At 40.5% G+C, this 16,809-nt stretch overlaps 1 protein-coding gene across 1 annotated transcript in view; it reads left to right on the plus strand.

The window, feature by feature from the left end:
• Positions 1–4,576: 4,576 nt before the first annotated feature.
• The window catches only part of glis3 (GLIS family zinc finger 3), a 29,332-nt gene continuing 17,099 nt past the window's right edge, over positions 4,577–16,809 (plus strand). Inside the window, exons 1-4 of the mRNA XM_053515673.1 lie at positions 4,577–4,700; positions 6,458–6,851; positions 8,000–8,177; positions 8,328–9,501. Coding sequence (XP_053371648.1) covers positions 6,500–6,851; positions 8,000–8,177; positions 8,328–9,501 — 1,704 coding nt within the window. The 5' untranslated portion in view covers positions 4,577–4,700; positions 6,458–6,499. The remainder of the gene's footprint in view (positions 4,701–6,457; positions 6,852–7,999; positions 8,178–8,327; positions 9,502–16,809) is intronic.

Genomic DNA, 16,809 nt, shown 5'->3' on the forward strand with positions numbered 1-16,809 from the left:
ACGCTTCAAAAAGCGATCCCAGACATCCATCTACAATTGGGCTGGTTTCTGTACTTATACTGCACTCTGCTGGACAAGGCCTTCAGTATCATCCTTCATATCCGAAGCCATGTAGACGTTAACGCCTCAAATGGAAGGAGTCGAGACATTTCATGATCTAGAAGTTTAAAAAAAATAAATAAAACAGGCTTCTGTTTTCCTACAACAAAGATTAAATCCATGTTTAGCAAAATTACAGAGAAAGCCTGGAAAACACGATTCAGCCCAGTGTAATCATAACTTCAAAGTAAAATCTGACAGCAACATGGCATCGCCTAAGAAAACCAACCATGAATCACTGCACACATAATAAACATTGAGCCTGGCAATTTCCACTAGAGGTCACCGTTTATTTCCAACCCATATCATCTTCAACAACATCATTATCATCATCATCATCAACTCTACAAGGCTTCAGGAATCCAGCACGCACATAACACGACTTTCTCCTGCAATCACGCTCGTCAAACCTCCTTCATATCAGTTACGTTGCCATGACGAGCCTGCGTTTGAGATGCCGGATTTTTTCTTTTTTTCTCTCCTCAAGATTTTTCACAGCCTTCGTTCGTGAACAAGTCCTCCCAAATCACCCTAGAATAAACAATGAAGTTGCCATGACAACAAGGAGCAGCACTCACTGTGCAAACATGCAGAAAGGCAACAGCAGCAGAAAGAATAGGACCGTTAAACAGGTATCACTTATGTTTCGCACATCAGTTATGCTTGGGGAAAAAAAATAACTTAAACAAAGCATGCTCAGAAGATTCTGAATGCAGTATGGTGGAAGAATATGTGACAGGTTATGAAATGTACTGTGAACTTTGCTGTTATGTTAACCATTAAGCACTGATGTGCAATGGTCTCTCGTTCAGTCAGACTTGAAATGTTTACATTAACTACAGTGTTGAATCACCACCCACAATGTTTATCTACAGTATATACTGTAGATCTATACTTATATACTGTATGACTAAGTGTATACTGTATGACTGAGTGTTAATTCAACTGTCTTTAAATGTCTCAGGCTATCAAACATTTACTCAATCCTTCATTCATCTTCAGTAACCTTTTCATCCTAGTCAGTGGATCCCAGAGTCAAGGAAAGATGCTTCCATTTATTTATACACACGCACACACACATTATGGTTAGCACTATGCCGTCACACCTTCAGGGTCGAGTGTTTAAGTCCCACCTTCAGGTCTGTGTGCAGGTTCTCCCTGTGCTTGGTACTGTAGGTTTAATCCTGGTCCTCCGGTTTCATCCTACAGTCCAAAGTCATACTGTTTAAACTAAATGGCATTTCCAAATTGCACGAAGAGTGTGGGTGAGTGTGTGAATGTGTGCATCCTTGTGTGTGTGGCCTGTGATGGATTGCCACTCTGCCCAGGGTGTTCCCTGCTTAGTGCCCCAAGTCACCCACGATAGGCGCCATATAACAATGCTATAACATTAAATCCACTTGCTCATTGTTTGGGTCCCCCTATGTGCTGCCAGGAAGACCTCTGAAGGTGTGCTGTGGTATCTGCCACTAACACAGTAGTAGCAGATCCTTTGGGTCCTGAAAGTTGCTACTGTATGTACTGTAGATTGTGACCAGCAAATCCCACAGATACTGAATTGGATTGAGGCCAAGTCAACACCTTGGGTACTTGTCATGTTTGTCATTATCTTTTTGAATGAGGCTACTCGCATCATAAAGGGGTGTACTGGTTTAGGTAGGTGATGTGTGTCAAAGTTAAATCCACCTGAATGGCAGAACATTACCCAGAGCATCACATTCCACTACTGGTGCCATCACTTCACCAGGTAGGCAACACACACACAAACACACGTGGTTGTCCATTTGATTTAAAAGAAAATGGTTTTTTTTAATAAATCAGACCACCTTCTTTCACTGCTCCATGGTCCAATGGTCCAGATATAGGCCCTTCAGCGATGTCCATGGACCATCATAGACACCCATGACCCTTTGAGTGGTTCACCAGCTGTCTTTCCTTTTGGAAGGTGTTATCCACTGCATATCTGAAAACCCAACAAGATTTGTTTCAAATCAAACAATTCGGCCATTGTTGAAGTCACTGAGCTCCTTACACTTCCCCGTTTTTACCTGCTTTCAACAACTTTGAGAGCTGCTAACATGCTCCCTGGTACAGTATATCCCACCCCCTGTCAGGTGCCAGAGGAACAACTTAGTCAATGTTATTTACTTCACCTCAGTGGTTATACTGTAATGTTATATGGGTTAGATGTTGATGTTACTTTAATACATACCAGCTAATTAACTACATCAAGTACACCATTTTGTGGCAAATGTATTCCCTAAAACCAGTGGCCTCTTTCAGCAGGATAATACACTTTGCCATGCTGCAGAAATTGTTCAGGAACAGACTGAGTGAGGAACATGACAAGGAGTTCAAGGTGTTGCTTTGGCCTACAAATTCATCACATCACAATCTGAGTATCTGTGGGATGTGCTGAACAAAGAAGTCTAACCCTTGGAAGCCCGAGCTAGCAACTTCCTGGACTTACAGGATCATCTGCCAGAAAACACATCACACCTTTCAGAGGGCTGCTGGAGTCCAGGCATTGAGGAGTCAGAGGTGTTTTGGCAGCACAAAGTCGATCTACACAATTTTAGACAGGTTGTTTTAATGTTATGACTTTGGTATATATTTATGTTATAATATATAATTCAGAAAATAATAAATTAAGACACATATAATGTGTGTGTGTGTGTGTGTGTATATGTATATATATGTATAGATATATATATATATATACACACACTACCGTTCAGAAGTTTTAGAACTATTTCTACATTCTACAACAATACTGGGGATTTCAAAACTATAAAATAACACATATGGGATTAGGTAATTACATAACAACAAGAAAAACAACAGTTAGTTGTTATTTTAAGACACAGAGGTCAATCTTTCTGTAATAGTTCTTGCAAGAACAGTATTGTCGAGTGCATTCGCAAAATCCGTCAAGCACAATAATGAAACTGGCTCTCATGAAGGCCGTCCCAGGAGGGCGAGACCAAAACCTACCTCTGCCGCAGACAAGAAGTTCATTTAGAGTTATCAGGCTGAAAAATGACCAATTAATAGCACCTCAGATTAGAGGCGTTATGAAGTCTTTACAGAGCAGAAGTAGCAGATACATCTCAATATCAACTGTTCAAAGGAGATTAATGCATTTTTTGGATGCCTTCAGTATTCCTTTACAATGTAGAAAGAAATAAAAATCAGGAACCATCATGGGGTTAGAAAGTGTTCTAAAACTTTTGAACGGTAGTGTATATAATATTAATGTTTTAAATTAGGAACATTTAATATACTGTATAATATACTGTATAACTGGATATTATTTCAAGGGATTTGGGACACAAGGCAGTTGGCAGGTGCCAGTTCATTGCAGGGCACACACACACACACACACACACACACATTCACTCATACACTATGGGCATTTTGGAAACACCAATTAGCCTAATCTGCATGTCTTTGGACTGTGGGAGGAAACCGGAGTACCTGGAGGAAACCAAGTACGGAGCGAACAAACTCCACGCAAACAGACTGGGCTTGAACCCCTGACTGGGAGGTGGGAGACCACAGTGTTAACCATTACACGAACATACTGCCATCAGTCAATCTTATAAAATAGACAGAACAACAACAACAACAACAACAAAATGACAATTGAGGCAAAAGAAAAAAATTGATGTCGGGTTATGAACTGAAATGTCATAAATTTGGAAACAGTGTGGACATTGACACACTTTCCTTTGGGTTCACCGGTTTCTTCCTACAAACAAAAAATACAAATAAATAAATGAAATAAAAGAAATAATAATAATAAAAAATAAATAACAATTATAAATAAATAAACAAACAAACAAACAAATAAATAAATGCAGGGCAGGTGAATACTTTGGCGCAAGATCCAACCTGACTCTGACGATAGATAGATAGATAGATAGATAGATAGATAGATAGATAGATAGATAGATAGATAGAAAACAAAAATAAATACATTTTAACAAACAAACAGAATAAAAATCAACAACTGAGATGTGACTAAGTAAAGAAAATGAGAAGCTAAACACAGGAGGTGCTCTCTTGGTTTCCAGTTATAGAGTAGAATTTATTTTGCAGCCTAATTAAATGTCAAGCATGTAATGCAAAAAATAAAGTTTTGCGGGTTAATGAAATAATAATAATTATTATAAAACACACACACACACACACACACACACACGTGAATGTCATTGTTAATTATTGAAAGTAGTGAGAATCAGTGAGACTAAACGTGTGTAAGGTGTGTGTACTGTAGAGTGTCCGGAGCGTCCGGAGCTCAAACACTCAACTCTTTACCCGCCCCTGGCAACGGCGCGCGCTCCCGAACACACACACATACACGAGCGCGCGCGCGCGCGCGGCTTAATGTTTCATTACGCGCGACCTCATCAGAGTTAGTCATAAAACAACGGCAGAACTTTTCCTCCTCCTAAGTTGCGCTCGTGTCCAAAGACGCGCCAGGACGCCAGTAACCGGCCGCATCATAACCACAGAGCGGAGCAGCGGAATGTGCCTGAGTCATCATGTGCTCTCACGCGCTGTCACTGCAGCTCCAGACTTCCTGAAGACTTTCACAGGTGAGACTCTCTTTGTTTGTTTGTTTGTTTGTTTTTAACCACTAAACTGTCATACAGTATGATACATGCATGTGTTTGTATTATCTTCTACAATCTCTTAAACATTAAGGTTAACTTATACCAGCTACTCATTATGCACTTCTTTTACCTGCCCTGCTAATGTACAGGTTTGGACTGTTTGGACATGAAATTTCTAGTTTCTTAAGTTCATTTTTTTTAAAATGAAGAAATCAAGCACAGGATTCCTGAAACTCCGTGGAAGTAATGAGGCACAGCGGGTGGTGTTGCTTCACAGCTTCAGTCCTGAGCTTGGGTTACTATCCATGTGAAGTTTCGCATGCCCTCCCACATGTTTCCTAGGGCTTGTCTGGTTTCTTCAATGATTGTGCGCATCATCCTCCAGGGTCTAAGTTCGGTTCCTGTGCTGCGTGCATGGAGTTTGTTTGTTTCCTCGTGATTGATGTTTTTTCTCCTTGTTCCTCTCACAGTCTAAAGACATGCGGATTACATTTAGGCATTTGGCAGATGCCCTTTTCCAGAGCAACTTACTGTACATACTTATCCCATTATACATCTGAGGAGTTGAGGGTTAAGGGCCTTGCACAAGGGCCCAACAGGGACAACATGGTGGTCATGGGATTTGAACCTGAGACCTTCCAACCCGTAATCCATGGGTGTGTATGTGTGCAGGGGTAGCTCGGTGGTAAGGGCGTTGGCCTATTGATCGGAAGGTTTCACGTTTAAACCCCAGCATCACCACCACAAAGTTGCCACTGACAGGCCCTTAAGCAAGGCCCTTTACTCTTAACAGCTCAGATGTATAATGAAATGAATTAAAAATGCAAGCCCTGATTCTCCTGAGATAGGCTCCGGGCCCAACGTGAACCAGTGCACAGGATAAGCAGCATAGAAGATGAATAAATGAATGTGTGCATCATGCCCTGTGATAACCCTGTCTCCTATCAGTGTGTTTTTCTCCCAGGCGTCCATGGAATCTTTCCTGTGACTCGCTCCAGATCCACCTGATCAGAATAAACCACTCACTCTCTCATCTTCTATACCGCTTTATCCTACATTCAGGGTTGCAGGTACCTGAAGCCTATACCAGGAGGTTTAGGGCACGAGGAGGGGTATCCCCTGGACAGGGTGCCAATCCATCTCAGGGCACACACACATGCACTCACACATTACAGACAATTTGGGAACGCCAATTAGACTAACCTGCATATCTTTGGACTGTGGAAGGAAACCGGAGTACCCGGAGGAAACCCACCAAGCACGGGGAGAACATGCAAACTCCACGCACACAGAGACAGGAATCGAGCTTGACTGTGCTAACCACTACACAATCTGCCGCCCAGAATAAACCAGTTCCTAAAAATAAGCGAATGAATGCACAAAATCATGATTCATGATGACTTTTCCTTATGTAAATATTGCTAGCAGGCATGTACACGCTAAATATATTCATTCATTCATTCATTCATTTTGGTCAGGGTCATGTTTGATTCGGATCCAATCCCAGAAAACCAAAGTGTAGACAGTCCAACTTCCGTGATGTTTTGAAAGGGGGATCTGGAGAATCCAGACTAAACCCAAGTGGGTATGAAGAAACAATACAGAACTCTGCACAGACAGTAGCTTAAGTTTGGGAACCGTGAAGGTGTGAAGCTGAAATGCTACCTGTTGCATCTTAAAATCACACCAGCATGTGCTACAATCACTGCTATTCTAACCATGCTGACCTGTGTTTACAGCAGGTCACCTCAGGCCCTTTGCTTGAAGCAGATTCGAGAGAAATGAATGAGAAATGCTGCAACCTGCTGGTCTCTCCCACGAGCGTGCCAAAGTCTTTGGGTGCTATAACGGGACAGCAGGTACCTCATATCCGAGTGCATGCTGGTACTTCCCGCTCCTTCTCCCACCAGCGAGCCACAGGTCCCGGAAGTGAAATGGTCACGGCAGATGTGGAACCAGGAAGTACGACGCTTCTACCTTCTCTTAGCCTGCGTAGGCAAGTGCTAACCAATGGAAAGCATCATGGCACCTTCACCATGCCACGATCATCATGGGAGCAAGGGTCTTCCCTTCCTGTGCCTCCTGGCAATTCCATTACAGCAAGATTAAATGGCACACAGATTGGCATCAAAGGTAATGACCTGAAACAGAAATGCTGCCATAAACATTCCTTTTACACATACTGTATATATGACAAGTTTTGTGAAAAAGGGGCTACCCTTACAAGTTTTCCCATTAATGATCAATGATATTTCTACAGGTGTGGTCACTTGAAAGTGTAGCTGATGTTCATAATTCATGCAATTCATTATTCAGCTGTGTGTAGTTTAAAAGAAAATTTGCAATTTTTCAGCCTTCACTGATTCCTCGCTGTTTCCACATTTCTCAGCCCAGTGATCTGGAACATAAGCCTTGATGGTCCCTAAGAAATACAGGACAGTTGAACATCCTTATCATTTTTTTTTTTAACAGCATAACTTTGCCATTAAATATGTTCCATAATAGAGTGCAACATAAATGTATGTCTGGCCACTGGCAAGCATGGTGGCTGACAAGCTACAGTTCAACATGTCCCGGTATATAAGGTTTGGAATGAAAATGTGCTAAAAAGCATTGAACGCTATAGAAAAAAAAAACATTGATATTTCTGCATTAATAGTTTAACTGTGGTTTAAAACGAGCGCACTTTTAAGTTACATACTTGAGTTTATATTTGACTTCACCTTAATCTTAGCACATTGTCCAGCTTCTTCTGCTCAAAATACTACGTGTCAAAGCTAACCAAGCAGAATGCCTTCTCTGTTTCTTCTCTGAGAAGGAAAATTGGTTATTGATTAACAGATCCGAAAGTGTTTGCAGGTTCTACAAGTCTGGGAATCTCATGTGTATTTGGGTTTCTTTTTAAACTCAAAAAGACATTTCGCCATTTAGAATTTTTTGCCAGTAACATTTATTTAAAAAGGAAATGAATAAAATACTTCCTGTAGCTGATTACCTTTTTTAAAGCCGGGGGTGGGGGGGTTTGTGGGGGATTGGAGTGGGGGGAGGGGGTGGGCGTAAATGCCTTATCCATTACTTTTGTAATGAAGATGCTTATTAAAAGCTGATGGTCGCATTTTATTTTAGGTGCATTAGGTTTATCATTAACTTCAATAGAACTACCAGGTTGTTTTTGTTCTTTATTCGTCTGCATTTTTAATCATTAATCTCTGGAAAGACAAAAAAAGGATGACCAAAATGAATATTGTGTGCAATAAATACAACTCCTCTGTTGCTTTCAGGTTCCCACTCATTGGGGACCAGTAGGAACCTGTTGAGCGAGTATGGCAGATCAAACCTGCAAGTGACAAGCAGTGCTATGGTTGTACAGAGTGTGAGTCCAGCGTCCACTATCCAAACCTGTGCTTCGCACTGTCCTGCTCCTTCTCTGGGCCTTTTTGTGCCCTTCACAGATGCCAGGTAAACTAGTTTAAATAGTAAAGGGATGTCAAAAGGACTAGCAAAAATTCATATTTTAATTGTTAAACCATATTCAGGTTATGAACGGAAGATCACTCATCGATGTAACTGAGGAACAGAGATTAAACTTGTGTTAATATGCTGGTACAGGTCTGTGTTGTCCAGAGAGTCCTTGGCTTCCACCACCCTCAGCATCGCAGAGAGCCAGTCAATAAGAAGCAGCAAGTTGGACTGGCCTTATGGTTACCGTGTGCTGCCACCCCTAGGTCAGCAGAGCAGCTTTAGCCAGACAGCTGAAGGTCCAGAACTTATGAGCCTCCCACCAGGTACCGCCATGTCTGGAGCCACCAGTGGCTCCAATCCAACTTCACTTCCTGCTTACCTGTTTAAGGACGACATCAACAGCCCCCGCCAATCCAGCCGTTCCAAAAAAAGAGCCCTATCCATCTCTCCTTTGTCTGATGGACTTGGCATTGACTTAAACTCCATTATTCGAACATCACCAACCTCTTTGGTGGCATACATAATCGGTTCCCAAAGTTCTCCGTTATCACAGCCAGCTCCATCACCACTGCAGTCTGACGTATGTGGGCATCTTTTGGGAGTTCGCGGAAGCTGTATCCCCAATCCAAGCTTTGTTTATCCAGGTCCCAAAGCCAGTTCCACTCTTGGTCAGACCTTAACAAGAAATCACCATTCTGAAAAAGTGAGTCTCTGCATGCAGAGATTAGAAGAACATGGTGCTAGTGATGGCCAAATAGGAGGAACTAATCTAGTAGTGGAGCACCAGCTTTTACCAAGACAGGAAATCCTGATAAACAACACTGCAGCAGGAAATAATGTTCCTCATTACAGTGTTGAAAGCAGTACACACCTTCAGTTTGAAATTTCAGCTATTGTTAGGTCCACAAGCCCACCTAGGGGACCTCCACCACCCTATCACTCCCACCATGTACACCAACTACCAGGTGGCCAGCTGGGATGTGCTCAGAATCCTGAACGTGCTCAGAACCCATCTATGCCTTCTATAGACAAACCTGGTGTTCTGCCTCTGGCTTTATGCCCAATGTTAGAGGAAGAAGAAGGAGAACTTGATGATTTTAATGGGGGACACTGTTGCCGTTGGCTGGATTGTAGTGCCACATACGGTCACCAAGAGGAGCTGGTCAAGCACATCGAGAAACTACATATTGATCAGCGCAAAGGAGAGGACTTTATTTGCTTCTGGGCAGGGTGTCCACGCAGACACAAGCCTTTCAATGCTCGTTACAAACTCCTTATCCACATGCGGGTACATTCGGGGGAGAAACCTAACAGATGTACGGTATGCAGTGTTAATAGAGTATTAGCGGAACACTTGTTTAATTCTCCTTTTCCTATTATTCACATTAGCATACATCAAGCCACAGATCCTAAAGATATCATGTGCAAATTTACTTTTAATGTCTCTGACTCATGTCTCTTGGAAAGGAGTTTAGAAATCTGACTTAAAAGGGTTTTTTTAGAGTTCTATTTTAACAGGGCTGCCAAAGCATCTCAAGGGGCTTTTATTTTAAATGAAAGTCTGCCACTCTACATCATTTAAGATGGCAGTTTAAAGTCCATTGTACACTTTGAAGTGTTGTCAGTGCTGGGCTCAGTAAGGATGATGCTTCAAATGTGAAGGTATTTTCCTCATGTAATTCTGGCCGTCAGCTTATTAAGAGCCTCTGCTAACTGACAAGAGAGTTTTGGCAATTATGTCATTATCCAAAAAAAAAAAAAAAAAAAAAGCACAAAGGGCCTCCACTTAGGTGCTGGCAGAAAAATGGTCTGCTTCCTGCTAGCAGCTTCTCTCAGCTGGATAAGCCGTCAGCAGTCAAGGGGCTTCCAAAGGGCGTGACACAGCCTGAGATGGACTGTTAGGTACAGTGCTAGTGTGAGGTTATGTCTATGACCGTACTTACTTGCACACTTTGAGTAAAAGCCTTGCCAAGACACTGGAGATTGACCCTGTAGCTGAGTCCCTGCTGTGACTGTCCACGGGGTCAGGTTAGGAAAGTGGCAATCTACAGCCGTTCCTTTTTTCGTCTGATCTTGGTAATCATTAATGCACATACCTATGGTCGACCTTTCACTCCAAACACTTACTCATTACTTAAAACTGTTCCTGTTGCCATGGAGCCCGGAACAGTTGAATGGTTTTGTCGGGCACGTAATTATAGACCGAAGAGGTAAAAAAATACATGGTCACAGCCAGTTCTTTCGGAAAATCTCAGCAAGATTTCATATCTGCCAACCTTGAAAACTTTTTAGAAACCTACTGCAACATGACTACATTTATGTAAGAAAAACAGTAAGTAATAAGGCAACAGGTTAAATATGATATTACTAACAACAGTCATGTCACTTGGCCTTAAAAGCGTTTCAAATGGCGATGTGGTCAGTGCACAAGAAAGGAGAAAAACATTCCACATACTGTACCAAGAAAAAAAATTGGTTGGCAACATAATGGGCATTTAGGTAAAGTTGAGTTATGTATTATTAAAAGCAATAAATACCAATGTATTTCCGAGAACACCGAACAGGAAAGCTTTTATTTCCAGTGCCATTTTGAGAGATTTACAACGAATACCATCTGTATTTTCAGTGTTTACTCTAGTGGTTTTGTTGCCAACAGGAGAATAATTATTCGATCCTCTGTAGATTTTGTAAGTTTGCCCACTTACAAGAAAATGAATTTCTATAATTTTCTGCTATAATTTTGTCTAATAGACAAAGAAATGTCTATTATTTTATCATAGGTTTATTGTAAAGGACAATAAAATAAAATAAAAATCCAGATTAAAAAAACACATTATATAAATGTTCTAAATTGAGTTGCATTTCAGTGAGGAAAATTACTATTTGATCCCCTACCAACCAACAATGATTCTGGCTCCCACAGACTAATTATGTGCTCATGTGGTACACAGATTAATTTAAAATGGTGCTCCTAAAAACAACGTTATACAGTATGTATAAAAGCCATCTGTCTACAGAATTTCTATCTTCTATTCAAGCCTCACCACCATAGGCGAGACCAAAGAGCTGTCAAAGGACATCATGGACAAGAGTGAAGACCTACACAAGGCTGGAATGGACTACAGGACCATCACCAAGAAGCTTGGTGAGGAGAAGACAACTGTTGGAGTGATTATTCGCAAATGGAAAAAAAAAAAAAAACATCAACCGTCCTCGGTCTGGAGCTTTTACATCATGGGGTAAGGGTAATCATGAGAAAAGTGAGGGATCAGTCCAGAACCACACGGAAGGAGCTTGTGAATGCTCTTAAGGCAGTTGGGGTCACAGTCACCAAACAAACCATTGGTAACACAATACACCTCCATGAATTGAAATCCCTCAGTGCACGAGCTCGTCTGAAGTTTGCCAATAAGTAGGGAAGATTTGGGAGAAAGTGCTGTGGTCAGATGAAACTAAAATTGAGCTTTTTGGCATTAACTTGACTCACCGTGTTTGGAGGGGAAAAAAATGCTGACTATGTCCCTAAGAACACATGTTTCTTTTGGGGCTGTTTCTCTGCTAAAGGGATAGGCCAACTTTGCCACATTGAGGGACCAATGGACAGAGCCATGTATTGTAAAATCTTGGATGAGAACTTCCTGAAGACGGGTCATGGATGGTTGACAATGAACCAAATCCTACTGGCAAGGCAAAGTGGAGTGGCACTCATGGAGTGGCCTAGCCAGTCTTCAGACCTTAATCCTATGGAACATTTGTGGAGGAAGGTGAAACTTCAATTTGGAAAGCGACAGGCACAAAACCGTAAGCATTTAGAAAAGATCTGTAAAGAGTAGTGGGCCAAAATCCATCCTGAGATTTGTCAAAACCTGGTAACCAGCTACAAAAAACGCCTTACATCTGTGCTTGCCAACAAGGGTTTCTCCACCAAATACTAAGTCATGTTTGCTTGGGGATCAAATACCTATTTTCTCATTGAATGCAAATCAATTTATAAGATTTATATTATGTGTTTTTTCCTGAATTTTTGGTTGATATTCTGTCCTAATCCTTTACAATAAATCTATGATAAAAAAAAAAATACAGACCATTCATTTCTTTGTAAGTGGGCAAACTTGAATCAAACTACAAAATCTGCAGGGGATCAAATAATTATTTTCTCCACTGTATACTGTATAATTAGCTTCAGAAAACAACCCAAACAACATCTGCAACTATCATTTAGCAGACTTGGTTTCCCCTGTATGGTGCCTTTTAATGTCTCCATGATAAAGCTATTGCATTTAGGTGACTATAAATTAAGAGGGCATGACTATAACTACTGCGAGCTTTCTTTTGCTCTGGAGCCAGAAGTTGTCATTGCACATGGCGATATGTTCATGGTTTGTCAATGTTATGCAAGCTGCTAATGATAGACTTGCGATAAAGAAAATTGCTGTGTTCAGTTTTACGTCATCAATCAGCACCGTACAGGCTCCTGCTGAAAATTGAATTGCACAAACCAAAACATTTTCAAAGTGGTCTTAATGTAATAATAATGTTTCTTCTGTCCAGTTGAATTTTCCTTATTTTCCAACTCTGTTAGTAGCTGTCCCATGAGTTTTGCATCATCAAATACAGTACCAGTCAAAAGTTTGGACACACTTTCTAATACTGTGTTTTGTTTAGTGATTTATTTTCTACATTCAAGAACAAAACTGGAGATTTCGAAACTATAAATGAACACATATGGCATTGGGTAATTAAGTATTTATATGTGGCATTAGGTAATTAGGTAATTAAGTAACAACAACAGTCAGTTGTTATTTTAAGACATGAAGGTCAGCTGTTCTGGAACAGTTCTTGCAAAAACAGTATTGTCAAGTGCATTTAAAAAATCCATCATGCACCATGATGAAACTCATGCTCTCATGGAGCTGCAGTTCGTCTAGATTCACCAGCCTCGGAAATCACCAAGTATCAAACAGCACCTCAGATTAGAGCCATTACGAAGGATTTACAGAGCATGAATAGCAGAAACATCTCAATATCAACTGTTCAAATGAGATTATAGCATATTTTGTATACCATCAGCGTCACAGAAAGCAAACAAAATCAGGAAAGACCATTGAATTAGAAGGTGTGTCCATACTTTTGACTGGTACTGTACCTTAATCTGAAATTTTTGATCCTGCCAGAATTTCGTTGTTGTCTGTCACGGATGAAAGGCACTAAACTGGCCTACACTGAGCATGTTTTAAGACCCGCCTTAGAGCAACAACTTGACCAAAGAATTTGTTCACGATGAGAGTTTTGGGTTGTTTTTTTTTCGTAGATGTACAGCAAAAACGAAGCTTCAGTCAGCCGGTAGCATTACGCTGATTGATCTGCTTTCATTTTCCTTCTAATGGGCTCAGTGAAGACAATAGGTTGGAGATGCAATTCGCAGTAACTAGATTTTAAATGACTTCAGATGCGTGCGTGATACTGTAGAAGACGCCTGGAACAACTTGCACTGCCCGGACAGAAAACATCAGACACTCTATTATCGAATTTGCCTAAATTTAGCATTGACTATAGCACATGCGATGGCCAGATTATTTGTGAAATTGATTCCTCGTGCTTCCAGAACCACTCTTTCACTATTTCTGGAGCCCTGAAATAACTCACCTAATAGGATTAACTGATATCCTGATGTGATAAGTTGGTCATTCAGTGCATTCAGGTCATCAGCTAACTTTAACCATTGCTGAGCCTACACCTGAGCAACTTAAGCAACCCAAGATCATAACACTGCCTCCAGAGGCTTGTACAGTGGGCAATACGCATGATGGGTGCATCGCTTCATGCGCTTCCCTTCTTACCAAGGCGCGCCCACCACTCTAGATTAGGGTCAGTCTGAACTCATTAGACCGCATGACCTAAAGTCCTGTCTTTATGCTCCCTAGTAAATTGGTGTTTTTATGCTTCTCTAGTAAATTGGTGGCTTTTGTCCAATTAGTCTTACTAACAAGTGGTTTTTTTATGGCCACACAGATGTTTAGCTCCAACCTTGTTAGTTCTCGTCAGATTGTGCATATAAAACTCCAAGCTGATAATTTGGCCCTTCTGAAATGAAAGATTTTTTCTTCTGGCAGTGTACCAGTATATTTCCTTATATACAGTAACTTGATAACCTAATACAACAAACCCGATAGTATATTTTAGTATTATGGGAAAAGTGCAAATTTTATTGGTGGTGTAGTGGTTAGCACTGTCGCCTTGCACCTCTAGGGTCCGGGTTCGATTCTCTGTGTCTCTGTGTGCATGGAGTTTGCATGTTCTCCCTGTGTTTGGTGTGTTTCCTACAGGTACTCTGTTTTCCTCCCACAGTCCAAAGACATGTAGGTTAGTCTAATTGGTGTTCTCAAATTGCCCGTAGTGTATAAATGGGGGAGTGTATGTGAGTGCCCTGCGATGGATTGGCACCATGTCCAGGGTGTACCCTGCTTCGTGCCTTAAGTCTCCCGGCATAGCCTCCAGGTCCCCGCGACCCTGAATACATGAATAAGCGGTAATGATTATGAGTGAGTGAGTAATTTCTTTCCAAAACATTGGTTTTGTGCTAAATAGTAAAGTCAGTTCTCTGAAGTTTGAGTGACAGACAAAGGCTACACGGAAGGCCAGACAGATTTACGGATATATGAGCTTTAGGATCATGGTCAAACAGATTATATTACACTACACAATTGTAGGGAGGCAGGTAAAGCATGTTTCAACTTGCTCTCAGCCGCTATGTTTTTTTAACCGTTTTTCCTACAGATGCAGTTTCCGTGTATTTCTGTGTATTAGGCGTGTGCACGCTCCGTTCTCTCCTGAATAGATTGTGGGGTTTTTTTTGCACTTTTCATTACTTTTACAAGAAACTTCTTTTTTTTTTTTTGGAAGGTGGTATTTAAGTTGTAAAATTATACATTCCGTTCACAGCAGAAATATCATATTAGTTATTATATTTGTTCCGTGTAGCCTTTATGAAATTATAGTGCAGCTGACAATAGACTGTAGTTAAGAACTGACAGCTGGAGTTTTGCACCCGAAGAGCAGGTATTCGTGTTCAGAGTTACCATAGTAGCAGGGAGAAACTCTGTTCTGTCCACCAGAAATAGCAGAAAGCAAAGATCTTTAAGGATTGCTTTTAAGTTGTTTGTCTCTTCCTGGAACTCTTATACTGAGTGCCTTGTGGATTTTTATCTGTCTTTCATCACTCTCAGGAGCTGTGGTTAGTTCTGTTTCTTCACCATTAACAAGAAAGAAAGCAGTCTTGCTTTTCTCAAGATTGCTAACCATAAAATATTTGTTGCAATGTTCCAGCTTTAGACACTTAAAACTCAAGCCCTGTTTGAAGTACTGAATACACTGATGATCATGTGACCTATTGAAAGTTTTGGCCGCTTTAAACAGTCGTACGGCTGGATGGTGAATGGCATCAACAGACGACGTTGTCCTTTTTGTCTCTGTAGTGATACGGGATACTTTATGCTCATGTCCGTGTTCTTCATTACACCAAATGTACTGTGAATGAGACAGCGTCCTTATTGTAAAATATAAGACTCGACTATTAACGTCTGGACAGTTCGACTCATTGTAATAGTCAGAATTTAAACACGAGCACGCAGTTATAAAAAAATAATCAGTGGCAGTGTGGCGTCTGTGCGGTCCGACATGAAGTTAGATGTTCTTGTTTAGACTTCTTATACTACAGCAATTTGTACAGCAGTTATACGTTTTTATCTATTTATATTATAACGTTTGTTTCAATTATCACATAAATGAAGGCTGGTTAAATATATCTTTATTTTAAAAGTAACAACATAAAAAAATCAGTTTGTAACATTACTGAGAATACATAAACAGAACAAATAAAAAAAAAAGGTTCTTGCGGTGGAAAATGTACCATCAAGTGCTGACACTGGATTTTAATTCCTTATAGAAAGCTTCACAATGACGGCTTTCTTTGTTAAATTGTAATAATAAAAGGAAAAATAATAATAATAATAATAATTATATATATATATATATATATATATATATATACACAATATACAGTGTATATTTTTTTTATTATTCTTAGATTATATATGTCTAAGTTCTTGAGAATTAAGATAAAATAAGATAAAACTTTATTAATCCCGAAAGAAATTCTTGTGCCAGCATTAATAAATTAAATAAATAAACATCAGTAGAAAAAATTAATGAAAGATGATGTGAATTAGCTGTTACTATAGAAACTCAAACTTATTATTATTATTCATGACAATTAAAGATCTAGAAACATAGAAAAAAAAATGTTGTTGTGACAGTAGAAAAAGGAGGAGAGGGAGAGATGTGACCAGGCCCGCTGCTGGCAGAAAGATGGCACTGGCATGGGGATGGCTCTGGCATTGTGTGGCAGCTTGTGGCCGACTGCCACCGTGTCTTGACCGACTGCAGCTTTGAGAAGACACGCTGCTGTCTTTTCAAACCTCCATTCTCTCAGAGGAGCCAGCACGGTCCAGAGCTTTATTAAATAACCCTGAAAGCCTACTCTGAGTACACATGTTTGTTGTCGCATCTGTTCTTGGCCATAGCGGTGAGCTGAATGCTGACCGATTTAAGTCGTTTTTTCTTCCACCTT

The sequence above is a fragment of the Clarias gariepinus genome, chromosome 17 (genome assembly GCF_024256425.1).
Source record: "Clarias gariepinus isolate MV-2021 ecotype Netherlands chromosome 17, CGAR_prim_01v2, whole genome shotgun sequence".
Lineage (NCBI taxonomy): Eukaryota > Metazoa > Chordata > Actinopteri > Siluriformes > Clariidae > Clarias > Clarias gariepinus.